We start from the raw sequence: 17,460 nt of genomic DNA, 5'->3' as shown, positions 1-17,460 counted from the left end.
AAAGGGATAAAACAGTCCAACCTATCAAAAACAGCACCACAAAAATCAGATTAGGAACACAAATTGAAATAGGGAAGAAAATGGTAAGTGAACACCTGTCTACCCTAGACGAGTTCAAATCACCAGGACCGGATGGATTACACCCCAGGGTTATGAAGGAACTGGCAGATGAGATCTCAGAACCATAACTATATTTTTCAGAGATCCTGGAGCACCGGGGAACTGCCAGAGGACTGGAAAAGAGCTGATGTGGTTCCCATCTTCAAAAAAGGAAAAAAAATAGATCCAGGAAACTACAGACCTATCAGCCTGACCTCAATACCAGGAAAGATTCTGGAAAAGATAATCAAGCAACAAATTAGCGAACACCTAGAAGTAAACAAAGTAATAGCCAAAAGCCAACATGGGTTTGTCAAAAACAGATCATACCAGACTAATCTTATTGCATTCTTTGACAAAGTGACAAAATTAGTGGACCAGTGGAATGCCGTTGATATAGTTTAGTTGGCCTTCAGTAAGGCATTTGATAAGGTAGACTATAACCTACTACTAGATAAAGTAGACGAATGTGGGTTGGACAGCATCACCACAGGATGGATTCGTAACTGGCTGACCAACCGCACTCAACGTGTAGTCCTCAATAGAACTGCATCTACATGGAGGGAAGTATGCAGTGGAGTACCCCAAGGCTCTGTTTTAGGCCCAGTACTCTTCAACATCTTCATCAATGATTTGGATGAGGGAATAAATGTGGAACTCATCAAATTTGCAGATGACACCAAGCTGGCAGGAATAGCCAACACTCCAGAAGACAGGCTTAAGTTACAGAAGGATCTTGACAAACTTGAACATTGGGCACTATCTAATAAAATGAAATTCAATGGTGAAAAGAGTAAGTTTCAACTTTTAGGCAAGAAAAACGAAATGCACAGGTACAGTATAGGTGGTACCTTCCTCAATAATAGTAACTGTGAGAGGGATCTTGGAGTCCTAGTTGACAACCATTGAAATATGAGCCAGCAGTGTGCAGCAGCTGCCAAAAAAGCCAACACAGTTCTAGGCTACATAAACAGAGGGATAGAATCAAGATCACGTGAAGTGTTAATACCACTTTATAATGCCTTGGTAAGGCCACATTTGGAATACTGCATTCGGTTTTGGTCGCCACGATATAAAAAAGATGTGGAGACTCTAGAAAGAGTGCAGAGAAGAGCAACAAAGATGATTAGGGGACAAAAACATATGAAGAACGGTTGCAGGAACTGGGTATGTCTACTTTAATAGAAAGAAGGACTAGAGGAGTCATGATAGCAGTGTTCCAATATCTCAGGGGTTGCCACAAAGAAGAGGGAGTCAAACTATTCTCCAAAGCACCTGAGGGCATAACAAGAAGCAATGGATGGAAACTAATCAAAGAGAGAAGCAACTTAGAACTGAGGAGAAATTTCCTGACAGTTAGAACAATTAATCAGTGGAACAGATTGCCTCCAGAAGTTGTGAATGCCCCAACATTCCAACTCTGCTATTGTATTGTATATAATAATTACAACAACAACAACATCTTGAATGGAAAAGTCAAAGAGTCAACGCAAAAGGAATACATCAGGAGGGTCCGCAAAATATTAAAATCAAAGCTGAATGCTGGAAACATAATTAAAGCCATTAATACATGGGCAGTTCCAGTGATACGCTACTCAACTGGAATCATCAACTGTACTCTGGCTGAACTGGAAAACCTGGACCGGAAAACACGCAAACTTTTGAATACGTACCACGCTTTACATCCACGGAGTGACATTGACAGGTTGTACCTGCCAAGAAAAATAGGGGGCAGGGGGCTATTGCAAATCCATCAAACTGTAGAATAAGAAAAACAAAGTTTGAATGATTATGTGAACCAAAGTACAGAAAAATTGCTGCAGGCTGTGAAAACGGAGAACAGCATAAAAACAACAAAAACAAAGGCAGAATATAAGGAAAAACAACTGGATGACAGATTAAATAGATGGAAAACCAAAGCTTTGCATGGACAGCACTTGAAAAACATTGAAGGAAAATGTGATGACAACTTGACATGGACATGGCTTAAGATGGGAACTATCAAGAAAGAAACGGAAGGTTTAATACTGGCTGCTCAAGAACAAGCACTACAAACTAATGCCATGAAAGCGAAGATACAAAAATCCACTGACAACCCAAATTGCTGACTTTGCAATAACAAAGTCAAAACTGTTTCACATTTAATATGTGAATGTAGCAAAATCGCACAAACTGATTACAAAGCTAGATATGACTGAGTTGCTAAATTAATCCACTGGTCATTATGTAAAAAGTATGATTTACCTATATCCAGAAAGTCATGGGAACATAAAGTGGAAGAAGTTATCGAAAATGAGAGGTGAAGATCTTGTGGGAGTTTCGAATACAAATCGATTGTCATTTGGAGCACAACAGATATCACAGTTGTAGAGGGCCAAAGTGTACAGTTTATTGATATCGCTGTTCCTGGAGATGCCAGAGTCGAAGAAAAATAACTAGAAAAAATAATGAAATATCGCGACCTGGCCATCGAAACTACACGGCTATGGATGAAGCATGTAACAGTGATACCCATTGTCATCGGGAAACTTTGCACCATGTCCAAGAATTTTACAAGATACATCAACAAATTGCAGCTTCCTGCAATAACACCAGCGGAACTGCAAAAAACTGTGCTACTCGGAACATCTTACATTTTAAGAAGGTACTTGATTGATACCTAGGACGCTGGCAGCAAACCGTATCAACCATTAGCACCAGTCACCGGTATTTGTGATGCATTTTTGAATGTTCAGTTGGTTGAGTTTCATGTTTAATAACAATCTTTATTGTCATTGTATAAAATAAATGCAACGAAAGCAGTTAGCAACTGCTGCTGAACTTGTGTCCCAAATAATGTCTGCAGTCTTTTCCAACCATCAGATTGGTTTGGTTTATGTTTCTTTTACCTTTTTCCCACTATGCCCAAAAGTTATCCAATAGAATAGAATAGAATAGAATAGAATAGAATATTGAGTGAAATTAGAATAGAATAGAATACTTCATTGTCACTTTGAATGTACACTAATTGGTATACATTAAAATAAAACTTTGTTACATACAGCTCTCAGAGGGTCACCACCTCCAATATACACTACATAACCATGACAGAATAAATAAACACAAAATTATGCATATACCCACATATATTATATGACACAGAAAACAACACAGTCTAGTTTGGATGTGTACATGTATATGGCGAGAAAAAAGACTATTGCGAGTTTACCAGACGAATGGCCTCGGGAACAAAGCTGTTGCAGAATCTGGTAGTCCTGCTAGATAGAAAGAGTCTGTATTTCCTTTCCATGATTTATTTCCAGTACTCTAGTAATATGGAAAGAAGAAAAAGAACAAAAAAAGAGGAAGGAGCAATTTGATCAGTCTACCCCAGGCATTTAATGGATCCAATGGGTTTTCACAGAGTATTTGAGGAGTTTGAGAGCTGGTGAGCAATTTGATCAAGATCCATTGGAATAAGAGAGGAACAAGGAAACTTGTGCTAGAGTAACCTCTTCCCTCTCACAGAACTGCTGCAGCTCCTTACTTTCCAGAATAGCTCATGGAAATGAAGGATGGGGAAGCTAACCAGATCATGATTGGAGGGGAAGACTCATGTGGAATCACACTGGACACTGGCATTCAGTGGCAAAATACTTTGGACATACTTTGCTGCTTTTACTATATTTGCTGAACATTATTCCAGCAGCCCCTTTTTAAGGTGACATTTCCCCTTTTAAGGAAGACTTCTTGCAGCTGTTGGCAAATATCAATATAAATAAATAAACAAACAAAATTATAAAATAGAGTTGAATTTTAGTTGGACAGAGTTAGGGTTGGAGATGACAAGAGCTTGCTTTGAGGTGATCTGGGCACTGAGGAATCAGGGCTATCTGTAATGTCAAGTTTGCCACTGCTCAATTGGACCTCTACCCTTCATGGTTGGTTAAGATTTCTTGCAAGGTGACAGGAGGTTGAATTCAAGCCATAGTATTTTTAGAGGGAGAATGAGGTGCAATTATTTTGGTAATTTTAGACCGGCCTGCAATCTTCTCTTTTTAGAAGTAGATTATCTGGGTCTTCAGCTGTTGGATTTCAGGCCAAAATCCTGCTTCAAGCCTGGATGCAAGAATGGTCCTCTACTGCTCCTCCAGGGTGTCACACCATTCCCTGCTTTGCAGCTGATCCAATAACTGAAGGCTATTGGGAGAAATAGGCTCAGACTGAATTCACCCAAGATAGAATGACAAGAGATTTTGGGTAACTGATTCTAAGGAAATTGCCCTGATTTGTAGCTCTTACTCAATCAGCAGGCTACAGTTTTTATTTTTATACAGTTAAATTGTATGTACAAATTGTGGTCATTCCTGCATTACAAGGCTCAGTTTCACAATCTTTTGTGCCTTAGTCACTCCTATTTTGAATATTTTAAAGTGCTTTGGAGGGGTGTACCTGGAAAGAATTCATTCACAAGCCAAAACTTGAGCAAAATGTGATGGCCAGGGCAATAGCGAGTGCATCATGACACATTGTTTTATGACTACAGTGCTTTGGAGATTTCATTGGTTGCCTGTTGGCCTCCCTGTGCATCTAGGATGTTGACTGTCACCATTACAAGCCTACATGATTCTAGACTAGAATCCCTGAGGACCACTTTCCCTTGTATTTATCTGCCCATCCAACAGGTTCAGATAGAATCAGCTCCATCCAAATCCCTACTATTAACATGTTCCTCTGGTGGACCCTCAAAAGTAAATGGGTTTTCCGTTGTTCTGGTTGTTGTTGGTCTCATATTCTGCAAGTACCTCCCCATGGTGATTCAATCTGTTCCTTACCTTGTGCTTTTAGGGGAAAAAATGTTAAAACTTATTTAGCACAGGCTATGTTGTCAGTGAAGGTTGGAATCACTTACGTGTATGACTGCCTATCTTTTTGGTTTGTTATTTTAATATTACCATTTTTGTTTGAGTTATGTGTGGGTTTCACAAGCATATGTTGCTGTTGGTAAAACAACACTCCTGAAGAGTTTTATCTTTGTGATAATACTGTCGTAAACCAAATTGAGTGCATGTGTTGAAACAGGGCCAATTTTATGGTTAATGTTCTTACGTGTACCTCCATCAATAGATATAACTGTGACCAAGATAAGTACATTGTTGGACTTGTTCTGTAGCCTGGACAAGGACCATTATAGGCATATTATCCTGAGCACTTTCAACTTGCATAAACTTAGTCTTTTAAAGATTTATACATAAGCCAATCTTTTTGGCCTCAGTTTCACCAAGCAATGTCATCCACAAAATCTAAATCTGTTAGATCGGGTGTTGTCTAAGCCCTATGCCAAAGCTAGGGTTATCCATTGCTCTATGCCAGGGGTGTCCAAACTTGGGAACTTTAAGACTTGTGGACTTCAACTCCCAGAATTCCCTAGCCAGCCATGCTGGCTGGGGAATTCTGGGAGTTGAAGTCCACAAGTCTTGAAGTTCCCAAGTTTGGACACCCCTGCTCTATGCATAACGAAGTCCATGGAAAGGAGAAACAGGAATGGCGATAGTATACATCCCTGTCTTACTCCTGTATTGATGTTAAAGAAAGCTGTGTTGCCCAATTCCGTTTGTACCTAGTAGCTAGTGTTGTAATACAGACTCTGAAATTTTTTACAAAATGTTGAGGAATACCAAAGAACTTTACGATATTCCATAATGATACTTGATGAATTGAGTCAATCAACTTTTTGAAGTCAATAATATTGATTACTTTTGGCTTTTGGAATTCTAAGCTCTGTTTGATGGAAGTGAACAGCCAAGATGATTAAACAGTTAAATGTTTTCTAACAATGCTGCTTGAGAAGAATCCTCCATGTCTCATATCATGACCACATCATTAATGAAAAAGTACTACAAAGATTAGATTAAGAACACCTGAAAACTGTGAATGAATGTCGAATGCGGCTTTTTGGCCATATATTACATATGCCTAAAGACAGTGTCTCAGTGGCTGACGCTGAGCTTGTCGATCAGAAGTTCAGGAAGAAAGGAGGTAGGGAGGGGAGGAGAGAGGGAGAAGAAAGTGTAAATATAGTGTATGGAGAGCAGAAGAGCCAATAATTGTTTTTTGGGAGTTGATGGTAAGATGAATTGATGTAAACATTTAATAATACAACATGATGTTGGCTATGTAATAGTATACATGTGATTATATGTTACGAAAATGAAAAAATAAAAAAACTTTACAAAGGAGAAGTACGGCGGTTCGAATCCCTAGCTGCGCATAACGGAATGAACTCCCGTTACTCTGCCAACCTAGCAGTTCAAAGCATGTAAAAATGCAAGTAGAAAAATAGGGACCACCTTTGGTGGGAAGATAACAGCGTTCTGTGCACCTTCGGCATTTACTCATGCTGGCCACATGACCACGGAGATGTCTTTGGACAGCGCTGGCTCTTCGGCTTTGGAACAGAGATGAGCACCGCCCCCTAGCATCTGGAACGACTAGCACACATGTGCGAGGGGAACCTTTACCTTTACCTAAAGACCTGCGTCCAAAAATTGTACTCCATTGGATGATTCCTGAAGGAAAGACAAAACGATGCCGGCCTTGGAAAACCTAGCACCAAACAGTTAAGGAAGATCTTAAGATGATTAATGTCCCTTGGGATGATGCTGAAGATGCTGCAAATGATTGAAACCGCTTGAAAACACTTGCTGCCCAATGTGCTCTATACAGGAATTGATGATGATGATGATGATGATGTGTGTGGGTTTATTATTTTTGAAGAAATTGATCTTTATTTTATGATTATCTTAATTGTCATCTGCCCAGAACCTTTGAGAATAGGCTGCATGCAAATATAATAAAAATAAATTATTTTATAAGTCAAGGACATATTCTGGGGACAACTAAATTGTAATTTTTACCAAGATAGAAGAGGAGTGTTTTTAAATATTCAGATTTACTGTAATGAATTAATGTACTGTAAGATTAAATTGAAATTTAATTCCATGTACTTTTGCCATATGTTTCTTTCTTCTGATCCTGCCAGAGTTTGAAGGGCAATCCGTAGTTCTAAAAGATTTTGGGAAGGCTTAACTGGGGAAAAATGAATGCGTTCAAGGATACAAAAAGTCTCTGCCTTATGTTATAAGTTACATTACTGTAACTAAACAAGCTAATTGCCTGAATTTATAGAATCAACTGACTTATTAGCTGCATATGTATCCATGAGAACTTAGCCTCATGCCTGTCCTATGAACCCACCCCTTTCTGATTTTAGATCAATCTTGATTATGCCACATTATCCCTTCCATTTCCCAAGTATTTAGTTCAATTCGTAACCTCTGCATTCTCCTGTTCCTTGTTTTGTAGATCTTAGATAAGCTGCTGGACAGGGAAAGTCAGACACACAAACCTCAAACTCTGAGTTCTTTCTACTCATCCAGCAAGCCTACAGTACCTAATCAGAAATCTCCTTCCAAACATGCTACCCAATCAACTGCACCCATGCAGCATCTCCCAGGAACATCTGTTGCACAGCAGACAGGGGTACCGCCTGCAGTCCAAAGCAACCCTTCTGAACCCTTTATGGAGAAGACTACCCAAGGTATGGACAGCCATGTCCCAGGATTCTTCCAACTGGAGTATTCATTATACATTAACATACTACACATCAAGTAGTATTTTTTCTCATTTGGGAATAGGGATACCGAATCAGCCTGTGAATATCTACTCTGACTTTTAACTTTCAATATTTATGTAGGAAAGGAACTGAGTTTTGGCGATAGCATTAATACGGATCCTTGTTTGCAAATGGTCTTCCTCTTACTGCCTTTCTAAGTGACCCTTTGTGCTTCCCCAGAGAACCCTCAGAGATCCCCTTGCGACCCACCTGTTGAGTCCAGTATCTTAAAGCAAGAAGGGAAAGTTCCTAGCCGAATAGCTCTTGGAAGCAGAGGGGGCTACAATGGAAGATGCTGGGGTTCACCAGTCAGACAGAAAAAGAAGCACACAGGTAACTTGGGGCTGGACGTCACATCTCTGCTACTGGGTGGAGACCTGTGATGATTCAGAGGTTTCTGCAAGTGGGGACAACATTGAGGCAAAGATTACCAGCCAGCGGGCAGGTTCTGGCTGACATCAGGTAACATTTTAATGAAAAATGCTTTGTTCATTGATTCATTGATGGGCTAGTTCCTTTCTCTCAGCCCTAGGAAGAAGGCAGTGGCAAACTACTTCTAAAAAACTTTGCTAAGAAATCAAGTCTCCCAAAATTGGACATTATTGGATGGAAAGAAAAAGAACATCTATGTTAGCATAAATTTGTATAGTCTGTGAAATTGATTGTAATTTCTTTTGGTGCTGCCAAATTATGTATCATAATTTTATTTATAAATCTATTTATAAATAAAGAAGTAAGTATTGCCTCCAATCTTTTGGTGAGCAGGGAATTTTGCCTGTCTATTGCTGTAATTAATGTTCACAATTTGGCAAATAATTAGCTGTACTGAGTAAGGTGGCTCAATTTGACATTTGGAAATACACAAGACTCAAGTATATTTCCATATGCCGAAGAGAATTCTTTGATAAGCATCAATATTCATACCTTGGTAATTGACATTACACTGTTGCAAATCAGAGCAGTATAATTGCCTGTAATGCTTCCTAACATGACATAATTTAAATTGAGAGCCACCAGAAGCTCTCAAACAAATGGTGCCTATTTTCTAGTTTCTGATTTGAACTTAACTGCAGAATCCTCTGTATATTGAAAAAAGGAGACGGATTCCATATTGTGTTGTGATTATGTTGTGCCCTCTAAGCTTGCTTACTGTTCTCATTGCCTTGTAGGAATGGCAAGCATCGACAGCAGTGCCCCAGAAACCACCTCTGACAGTTCTCCCACCCTCAGTCGACGCCCCCTGCGAGGGGGCTGGGCAACTACCTCCTGGGGCCGGGGACAGGACAGTGACAGCATCAGTAGTTCTTCCAGTGATTCCTTGGGTTCCTCTTCTTCCAGCGGAAGCCGGAGGGCCAGCGGAGGGGCACGCGCAAAGACTGTGGAGGTCGGGAGGTAGGTGCTGCTGCTCATCTAGAATTGTGTATTTATGGGGCAAACATTTCCTGGCTCTGACCTGCATGCGGTCTAAGAAAGAGTCTCCAAAGTAGCAAGAGGCTCAGTCAGAAATTGGAGCCTTGTTATCTTTTGGAGAATATCTCAAGAATATTTTATTTGGGTTCTACTTCAACTTGTTCCATGACTCTTTTATTTTTCTTTCTTCAGATACAAGGGCAGGCGACCGGAGAGCCATGCCCCCCATGTCCCAAATCAGCCCTCGGAGGCAGCTGCTCACTTCTATTTTGAGTTGGCCAAGACGGTTCTCATTAAGGCTGGGGGAAACAGCAGCACCTCCATTTTCACCCATCCGTCTTCTAGTGGTGGCCATCAAGGGCCTCATCGCAACCTTCACCTCTGCGCCTTTGAGATTGGACTCTATGCATTGGGGCTGCACAACTTTGTCTCACCAAACTGGCTCTCTCGGACTTACTCCTCTCATGTCTCTTGGATCACAGGTGGGGATAGTATCTGCATGAGCTGTTCCACATAACATACCTGTCTCATTTTTAAGAAGCCCATAATTGAAAACCCTCCCAAGTGGCTTCCTACTATAACCAGTGGTTCTCTGGAAGTCTTACCAGTAGTTTCCTAGCACAATTTGTACAACACAGGAAGGGCTGCGGAGTGAGAAAAGTAACAGCTATTATAATCCACTTTTTACCCTTTTGCTGGAGAATTCTGGGAGTTGAAGTCCACAAGCCTTAAAGTTGCCACATTTGGGGACCTCTGCTCTATTGTGAAAAAGATTAGTGTGAGCAATGGGGATAATGAACTTGCATTACATGTGGAAGCGTGCACTGCTCAAAGACAAATAATAACTCTGAGTCACCCTGAACCTTGTTGAATATCTGTTCAAAATCTGATTTTTGCCAGTCTTTAGAAACGGGTCCAGTGTAGGCAAATAAAAACAGCTTTCAGTTTGAGCAATCACAGTTTGTAAAGCTTTAGCTCTTTCTGTCCTAATGAAGACATTGGGTCCATAACAATGTTTCTTAACCTTTTTTGCCCATGGTCTCCTTCTGATTTTTTTCTCCTGTAGCCTCCCTCTTTAGCTCCCATTACTGCATTCAGGATAATAACTGATGTGGTTTTTTTGCCAACAAGGCAATAACACAATTTGTTTTTCTGTAGCCCCCTCAGTGTGTGCTGTGCTCCCCTGTTAGATGCTTTTCATAAGTGGGACCCTTGAGATACCCTAGGGCAGTGATGGCGAACCTATGGCACGCGTGCCACAAGTGGCACGTGGAGCCATTTGTCAGGGCACGCAAGGCGCTGCCCTGTCAGCATGCACGCGCTGGCCAGCTGAGTTCACCTTTTTAAAAGCTATTTTTCGCCTTCCCCAGGCTCCAGAGGCTTTATAGGATCCTGGGGAGGCGAAAAGAGCCCCCCCCCCCCCGGAGGCTTCAGGGACCGTCCCTGAAGCCTTCGGAACGCTTAAAACCACCCTCCGAAGTGACTTTCGGGTTGCTCGGAGGGTCGTTTTAAGCATTCCAAAGGCTTCAGGGACCGTCCGGAGGCTTCCCTGATGCCTTCGGAGCGCTTAAAATGACCCTCCGAGCAACCCGGAAGTCACTTCCAGTTTGCTCGGAGGGTGGTTTTAAGCACTCCAAAGGCTTCAGGGAAGCCTCCGGACGGTCCCTGAAGCCTCCAGAGGGCCTCCGGGGGGTCGGGGGAGGCTCCTTTCGCCCTCCCCAGGCTCCTATAAAGCCCGTGGAGCCTGGGGAGGGCGAAAAAAGCATGTAAAAATGAGGGGGTTGTGCGTTGTGCGCGCATGTGCACTGGGGGGGGCGTTGCATTATGGGTGTGGCACGCCTGCACTCAACCCCCCTGCGCTCCCCTCACTTGTGGCACGCGAGCCAAAAAAGGTTCGCCATCACTGCCCTACGGGCACCAGGGCCATATCCCTCTCCCCCAGCCTTTGAGAATTGCTCATCTAGAAGATGCTTAGATATTAATATTATCTTGATTCTAACATGAATAACTACAATTTTCTTTTAACAAAACTCAGGCAGCCAGCAAATTCGAAGGCAACTCTGCTTCTAGAAAAGAGGGGTGGGTGGGTTTTTTTGCCGTTACTGAAGTTGCTAGATTGACTTCCTGCCCTGTGGCAAAAGGCAAGATTTACTGGAGTTCCTGTCTCAAGTAAGAATAAATACAGTGGCCAAGATTTTCCCTGGGAAAAGGTGGCTGGATGGACAAGAATGAGCCCATTTCCTTTCCTCTTTCCGCATGTGGGTGAATATCATAGCTGAGGGCTGGTTAGATACATAGACAGCCTGGACAGAGTAGAGCTTTCTTCCATGTGGAGATGAATGTTGTGAAAACAGGCTTCTAACCTGCTACACAACTTCTTGTGCAATGTGGGAAGCATTGTGATATGTATGTGTGGTTAAATTGGAATAGCAACAGGTATCACTTGCTACCTGGACACCAGAGAAATCAACTTTTCAACTCTCTCTTTTCTCCTATAATACATTTCTTAAGTCCCTGGGAGAGTTAACACTTGTTGTATGAGCTTTTCTTACTTAAAATCATGGTCTTAATTCAGTGACTGACTGTTGCGTTTCAGCAACATACTGTAGGAACTCTTTGGTGCATAAGGGGAGAGAAAAAGGTGGGCCTGATCTGCTCTAAATCATACGGTAGAAGTGGGCAATATAGCTACAAGTTTTAGGTGGGAGTAGTCCGGTACCTCATGTAGGAGATTGAATGGCAGAATTTGGTCAAGTGCAAGAAGTATCTGCATGCATTCAGAGCTGTGGAATTTTGGTAACAGACACCGAGTTTTCCAGAGTCTGTAAAAAGGAAGCATATGGTAGCAGCAGGAAAATGGGCCATAGATTGCCTTTTTCTGGCCTCTATTCAGTTTGATTTGGTTCTTAATGCTGTCCAAGATGCTTTCCTTTGTAATGATGTACTAATTTAATCACTGGAAAGAATTAAAAGAGATTATTTAATATACAGACCTAATATCTGACTGACTCTCTCCTGCCCTTTTCTCTGGGCTCTAGGGCAAGCCATGGAGATTGGCAGTGCAGCCTTGAACATCTTGGTGGAATGCTGGGATGGACACCTAACTCCCCCAGAAGTGGCATCGTTGGCTGACAGAGCTTCAAGAGCTCGGGATTCCAATATGGTGCGATCAGCTGCTGAATTGGCATTGAGTTGCTTGCCACATGCACATGCCTTGAACCCCAATGAGATTCAGAGAGCCCTGGTCCAGTGCAAAGAGCAGGTGAGCAGGTCAGGTGTCTTTGATCCACTTCAGCACCTAGCAAATACAGGCATCGGCCTCGCTTTTTTATGGCATTGTGGAATAGGGCTGAAACATGGGCTACTGCTCTTCTTGAATAAACACATCGCTATGTTGTTGAGAGCTGATCTCCCGTGTTTCAGTTCTTTAGAGCTGCATCTCTCGAGAGTGAAATTATGACAGTCTAACAACTTCAGATCCTTCCTCTGTTGTTTTATAAACTGAATTAAAACAAATAAGGAACAAGCAAGTTAGCCAAATACATAAAAACACTGACGATAATAAACTTATTTTATATTAATTTTTCTTCAAAGCTTCTTGTGTAAAAGTAAATTGTTATAAATCCTGCAGACCCATTTATTAGATCCCGAGGCCTTGTTGTGTGTTTATTTTCCAGAAATGGTATACAAAAAGTCCTAGATTTACAATCATTCAGTTAGTAATTGTTCAGAGTTATAGTGATACTGAGAAAAGTGACTTAACAACGTCCTCGCAATTAAAAAGTTTGTAGCATCCCCACAATCAACTGATCACAATTTGGGTGCTTGGCAAACGACATTTATTTACAATGGTTGCAGCATCTCCAGGTCTTGTGATTCCCAGCTGACTTCCAACAAGCAAACTTAATGGGGGAAGCCAGATCACTTAACAACTGCATGATTCACTCAACAGTTGCAATTATTTGCTTAGCAATTGTGGCAATAAATGTTGTAAAATTAGGTATGGTTCACTTAGCAACTTTCTTAACACTGGAAATTCTGGTCCCAATTGTGGTTGTAAATCAAGGACTACCATTTTGGAGCCATGAGCAGATTAATCATTTTCACGTCTACACTGTGTGCATGATTGCTAGGCAAGTGAGTATTTCAATCGTACCATCATTTTAAAGCATATTTCCACCTCCAAGCTGTATAAACATGAATGCTTAGTGGATATAAGCATATCAAGTATGTGTATTTGTGTAATGTGGCCTAAGAAAATCAACATCCTATATCAAGGTGTGCATAATTATTAGGCAGCTTATTTTCCTCAGGAAAAATAGGCCAAAAAAGAGATTTAACTGACTCTGAGAAGTCAAAAATGGTAAAAAGTCTTTCAGAGGGATGCAGCACTCTTGTTAAGATATTGGGGCGTGAAAACAGAACCATCAAATGTTTTGTTGCAAATAGTCAACAGGGTCGCAAGAAACATGTTGAGAAAAAAAAGATGCACATTAACTGCCAAATATTTGAGAAGAATCAAATGTGAAGCTACCAGGAACTCATTATCTTCTAGTGCTGTCATATTCCAGAACTGCAACCTATCTGGAGTGCCTAGAGGTACAAGGTGTTCAGTGCTTAGAGACATGGCCAAAGTAAGGAAGGCTGAAACCCAACCACCACTGAACAGGACACATAAGTTGAAGCAGCAGACTGGGCGAAGAAATGTCTGAAGACAGATTTGTCGAAGGTTTTATGGACTGATGAGATGAAAGTGATTCTTGAAGGACCAGATGGAAGGGCCTGTGGCTGGTTCTGTAACGGGCACAGCGGTCCACTTCGACTCAGTTGTCAGCAAAATGGAGGAGGGGTACTGGTATGTGCTGGTATTAAGATGTAGTAGTTGGACATTTTCGGGTTGAAGATGACTCATAGTCAACTCCCAAACCTATTGCCAGTTTTAGAAGACACTTTCTTCAAGCAGTGGTATAGGAAAAAAATCTGCATCTTTCAAGAAGACCACAATTTTTATGCAGGACAATGCTCCATCGCAGGCATCGAAGTATTCCACTGCGTGGCTAGCCAGTAAAGGCCTTATAAGGTGAAAGAATAATGGCATGGCCCCCTTCTTCACCTGACCTGCACCCTATTGAGAACTTGTGGGCCCCTCTTAAATGGGATATTTACAGTGAAGGAAAATAGTTCACCTCTCTGAAGAGTGTCTGGGAGGCTGTGGTTGCTGCTGCACAAAAAGTTGATCATCAACAGATCAAGAAACTGACAGACTCCATGAATGGAAATCATACGACTGTTACTGAAAAGAAGGGTGGCTATATTGGGTCACTGATTTTTTTTTTTGAAATGTCAGAAATGTTTATTTGTTCTTTTTGAGTTGTTTATTTTTCATTTAGTTGCATAATACTTCTGCACACTAATAGATGTCCAATAATTGTGCACACATAGATATTCTAAGAAAGCCAAAATCTCACTTTTACTTTCTTAAATATTCAGGTTTGAGGTTTATTAACATTTTGGTTTGACCGAGAGCACTGTAGTTGCTCAATAATAAAATTTATCGGCCAAAATACAACTTGCCTAATAATTGTGCACACAGTGTATGTCTTTAATAATTTCATGCAGATAACAAAATTGAGCATTCAGTTGTTTTATACTTCCATCCTTTGTTCAGCAGAATATTATATTAAAATTCTCTTTTTTCTTCAGATTTTCATAATTGCAATATATTTTTAATTTGTAGGGACTAATTATAATTGATTCATTTTGTTCAGCCAGAGGGTGAGGTAGCTGTTCCCTTTGCAATTCAGGAGCATGAAAGCCACATGCTGGCCTTTTCCATGCCTGCTTGTTTTGTACTGCTAGTTTTGCTGCCTTGTAGCCCTTAGTTCTAATAGTTATTTCTAAATGGTAATGTCTGAAGGCTCCTATAAAAACCTTGAATCAATGTAGCTTTTGAATTTGCAGGATAATCTAATGTTGGAGAAGGCTTGCTTGGCTGTAGAAGAGGCAGCCAAAGGCGGCGGAGTTTATCCCGAAGTTCTGTTTGAGGTTGCTCACCAGTGGTACTGGTTGTATGAGCAAACTGTTGGGGGAACTCTTGCCCAGAGGGAAGGAGCAACAGGCTGCAGTGCAAATGGAGCCCGGGCGTCGTGCGAAACAGTCCGTGGAATACCAGATGCCAGAGTGACATCGGAATCCGCTACAGTAACGGTGGCTGCTGCGGTGACAGCAGCAGCAACAGTAGTGCCTGTGATCTCAGTGGGGTCAACCATATACCAGCAGCACACTGTGGCAGGACCAGCGATGGCACACGCCCACACCCAGGGCCTGCACCCCTACACCACACTCCAGACCCACATTCCTTGCAATCCTCAATACATCGGCCATCCTCTTCAGCACATGCCACGGCCAGCAGTCTTCCCAGTGCCTGGTTCTGCTTATCCACAGGTAAGTTTTTTGTCTAGAATAAGTACTTTGACTGTGGCACATCATCTCTTCAGTGCAGATGACAAGGACTAGGCAATGGCTGGGCAGAAATGGCATTTTATTTCTTTTCCAATTTGCGAGCAGGGATGTTGGGAGGAAATTTTTTTCTGTTGTTCAAGGGAAGAAACATTCTCCAACCATGTCTTAAGGGCGACCCCCTTAGCAGTAGTAGCAACTACACTGCTGAGAAAGTCTCCTGAGAAGAGTTTCCCTTGGGTGTCTTTGATATAATCAAAGGCTAAGGATCTGAGAGAAAGAGATTATTGTATAGTCATGTTGGTGCCCCATGGACAATCTCTAGAAGTAAACGTCACTTAATCTGTGTTTGGATGGATTGGCTAGTTTCGTCTATCAATTGCTATCAGAATCTGCTTTCTTTTAATTGAGATTATGTCTCAAGTGGAACTCATTAATACCCTGACACTTTTTTTTCTTCACAAGTAATTGGATTTAGCCCTACCTACCTACCTAGAATGATTATTATCTTTTGTCAGTGTTAACAAAAAGTCTTACATTTCTGAAATTACAACTTTCAAACTGTTGGTAAAGATATGGTATAAAATCTTTTTGATATTTTTGTACCACTATGAAAATATGCTCAGTATGCTTCTTCCTGCAGCTATGGATTATTTTCACAGGTAATCTGGTAAAGGTTTTCTAGGTAACATCCCTAAAAAGAAATGTTACCTTTCTTTTTACAATATTTTAGTTTGGATGTTTCCCCTTTCAGAACTCAAACAATATGCAGGAGGTGGAATTGTGGGTCTGCAAAGGGCTGTTTGCACTTGACAAACACATGGTCTTGCCTCTTTGGGAAGGAGCAGGGCAACTCTATCCTGTTTTTTCTGCAGGGTGTCCACCCAGCGTTCATCGGGGCCCAGTATCCCTACTCGGTAACTACTCCGTCATTGGCAGCAACTGCAGTGTCCTTCCCAGGAGTCCCCGTCCCTTCCATGACACAGATTGCTATGCACCCCTACCATGCTGAGACGGGGCTGTCACTGTCTTCCAATGTAGCAAGTGAGTATTCCTATGACAGGTGAAAAGAAATTTTAGCAGGACTTTCTCTAACTGATTGTTACATTACAATACTGTGGTATGACATCTAGTGTGGAAACGTCTAATATTCAGTTTTCAATATCTATTCTGTGACTACAACCAATGAGAGTGTTTGTTAAATAATGGCAACAGCACTTAGACTTATATGCCGCTTCATAGGGCATTTACAGCTCTCCCTAAGCGGTTTTACAGAATCTGGGTCCTTATTTTACCCACCTCGGAAGGATGGAAGGCTGAGTCAACCTTGAGCCTGGTGAGATTCAAACTGCCAAACTGCAGCTAGCAGTCAGCTGAAGTAGCTGCAGTGCTGTACTCTAACCACTGCTCCTCCTCAGCTCAATAATAACTGTAAACCTTCACTATGTTGATGCCTTTTTCTTGGTGGTTTAGTTACAATTGTCAGATTTTCTCACAATGTCCTGAATCTTTGGGGGCCGTATTTAGTTTCAGTTTAGAGTGTTGCAGTCTTAATTACAGCATAGCTTCCATTGGCACTGTGGCTAATCACAAACTTTATAATTTGCAACTGGTCCATTTTACATTAGACTGCAGGTTGTCCAGCATCCTTATAATTAAGTGTAAAGTTAGGAAAGAGAGGGGCTAAGCATAGTGCTGTGCTTAGGGGTGGGGGAAAAAGAGAGAAGACAAGCGGAATGAGCGGTAGGAGTATTTAAGCAGAGTATTGTGCTTTCATTGCAAACAGGGAAGGATTTGCAGCTAGAAGCAGTTGTTGGAACCGGATGTTGCCTGGAACA

General features: G+C 41.5%; 1 protein-coding gene across 3 annotated transcripts in view; it reads left to right on the top strand.

Annotated features, from left to right (window-relative positions):
- The window catches only part of ZSWIM8 (zinc finger SWIM-type containing 8), an 87,830-nt gene that overhangs the window by 56,463 nt on the left and 13,907 nt on the right, over window positions 1-17,460 (top strand). For all 3 annotated transcript variants that reach the window (XM_081955858.1, XM_081955857.1, XM_081955856.1), the window contains 7 exons: window positions 7,444-7,678; window positions 7,934-8,086; window positions 8,923-9,145; window positions 9,356-9,645; window positions 12,202-12,425; window positions 15,125-15,607; window positions 16,498-16,666. In XM_081955858.1, the coding sequence (XP_081811984.1) occupies window positions 7,444-7,678; window positions 7,934-8,086; window positions 8,923-9,145; window positions 9,356-9,645; window positions 12,202-12,425; window positions 15,125-15,607; window positions 16,498-16,666 (1,777 nt within the window). The remainder of the gene's footprint in view (window positions 1-7,443; window positions 7,679-7,933; window positions 8,087-8,922; window positions 9,146-9,355; window positions 9,646-12,201; window positions 12,426-15,124; window positions 15,608-16,497; window positions 16,667-17,460) is intronic.

This window comes from Natrix helvetica (genome assembly GCF_964273705.1).
Source record: "Natrix helvetica genome assembly, chromosome: 5".
Taxonomy (NCBI): domain Eukaryota; kingdom Metazoa; phylum Chordata; class Lepidosauria; order Squamata; family Natricidae; genus Natrix; species Natrix helvetica.
The sequence above is the reverse complement of the archived record's forward strand: the minus strand, read 5'-3'. Positions and strand labels throughout refer to the sequence as shown.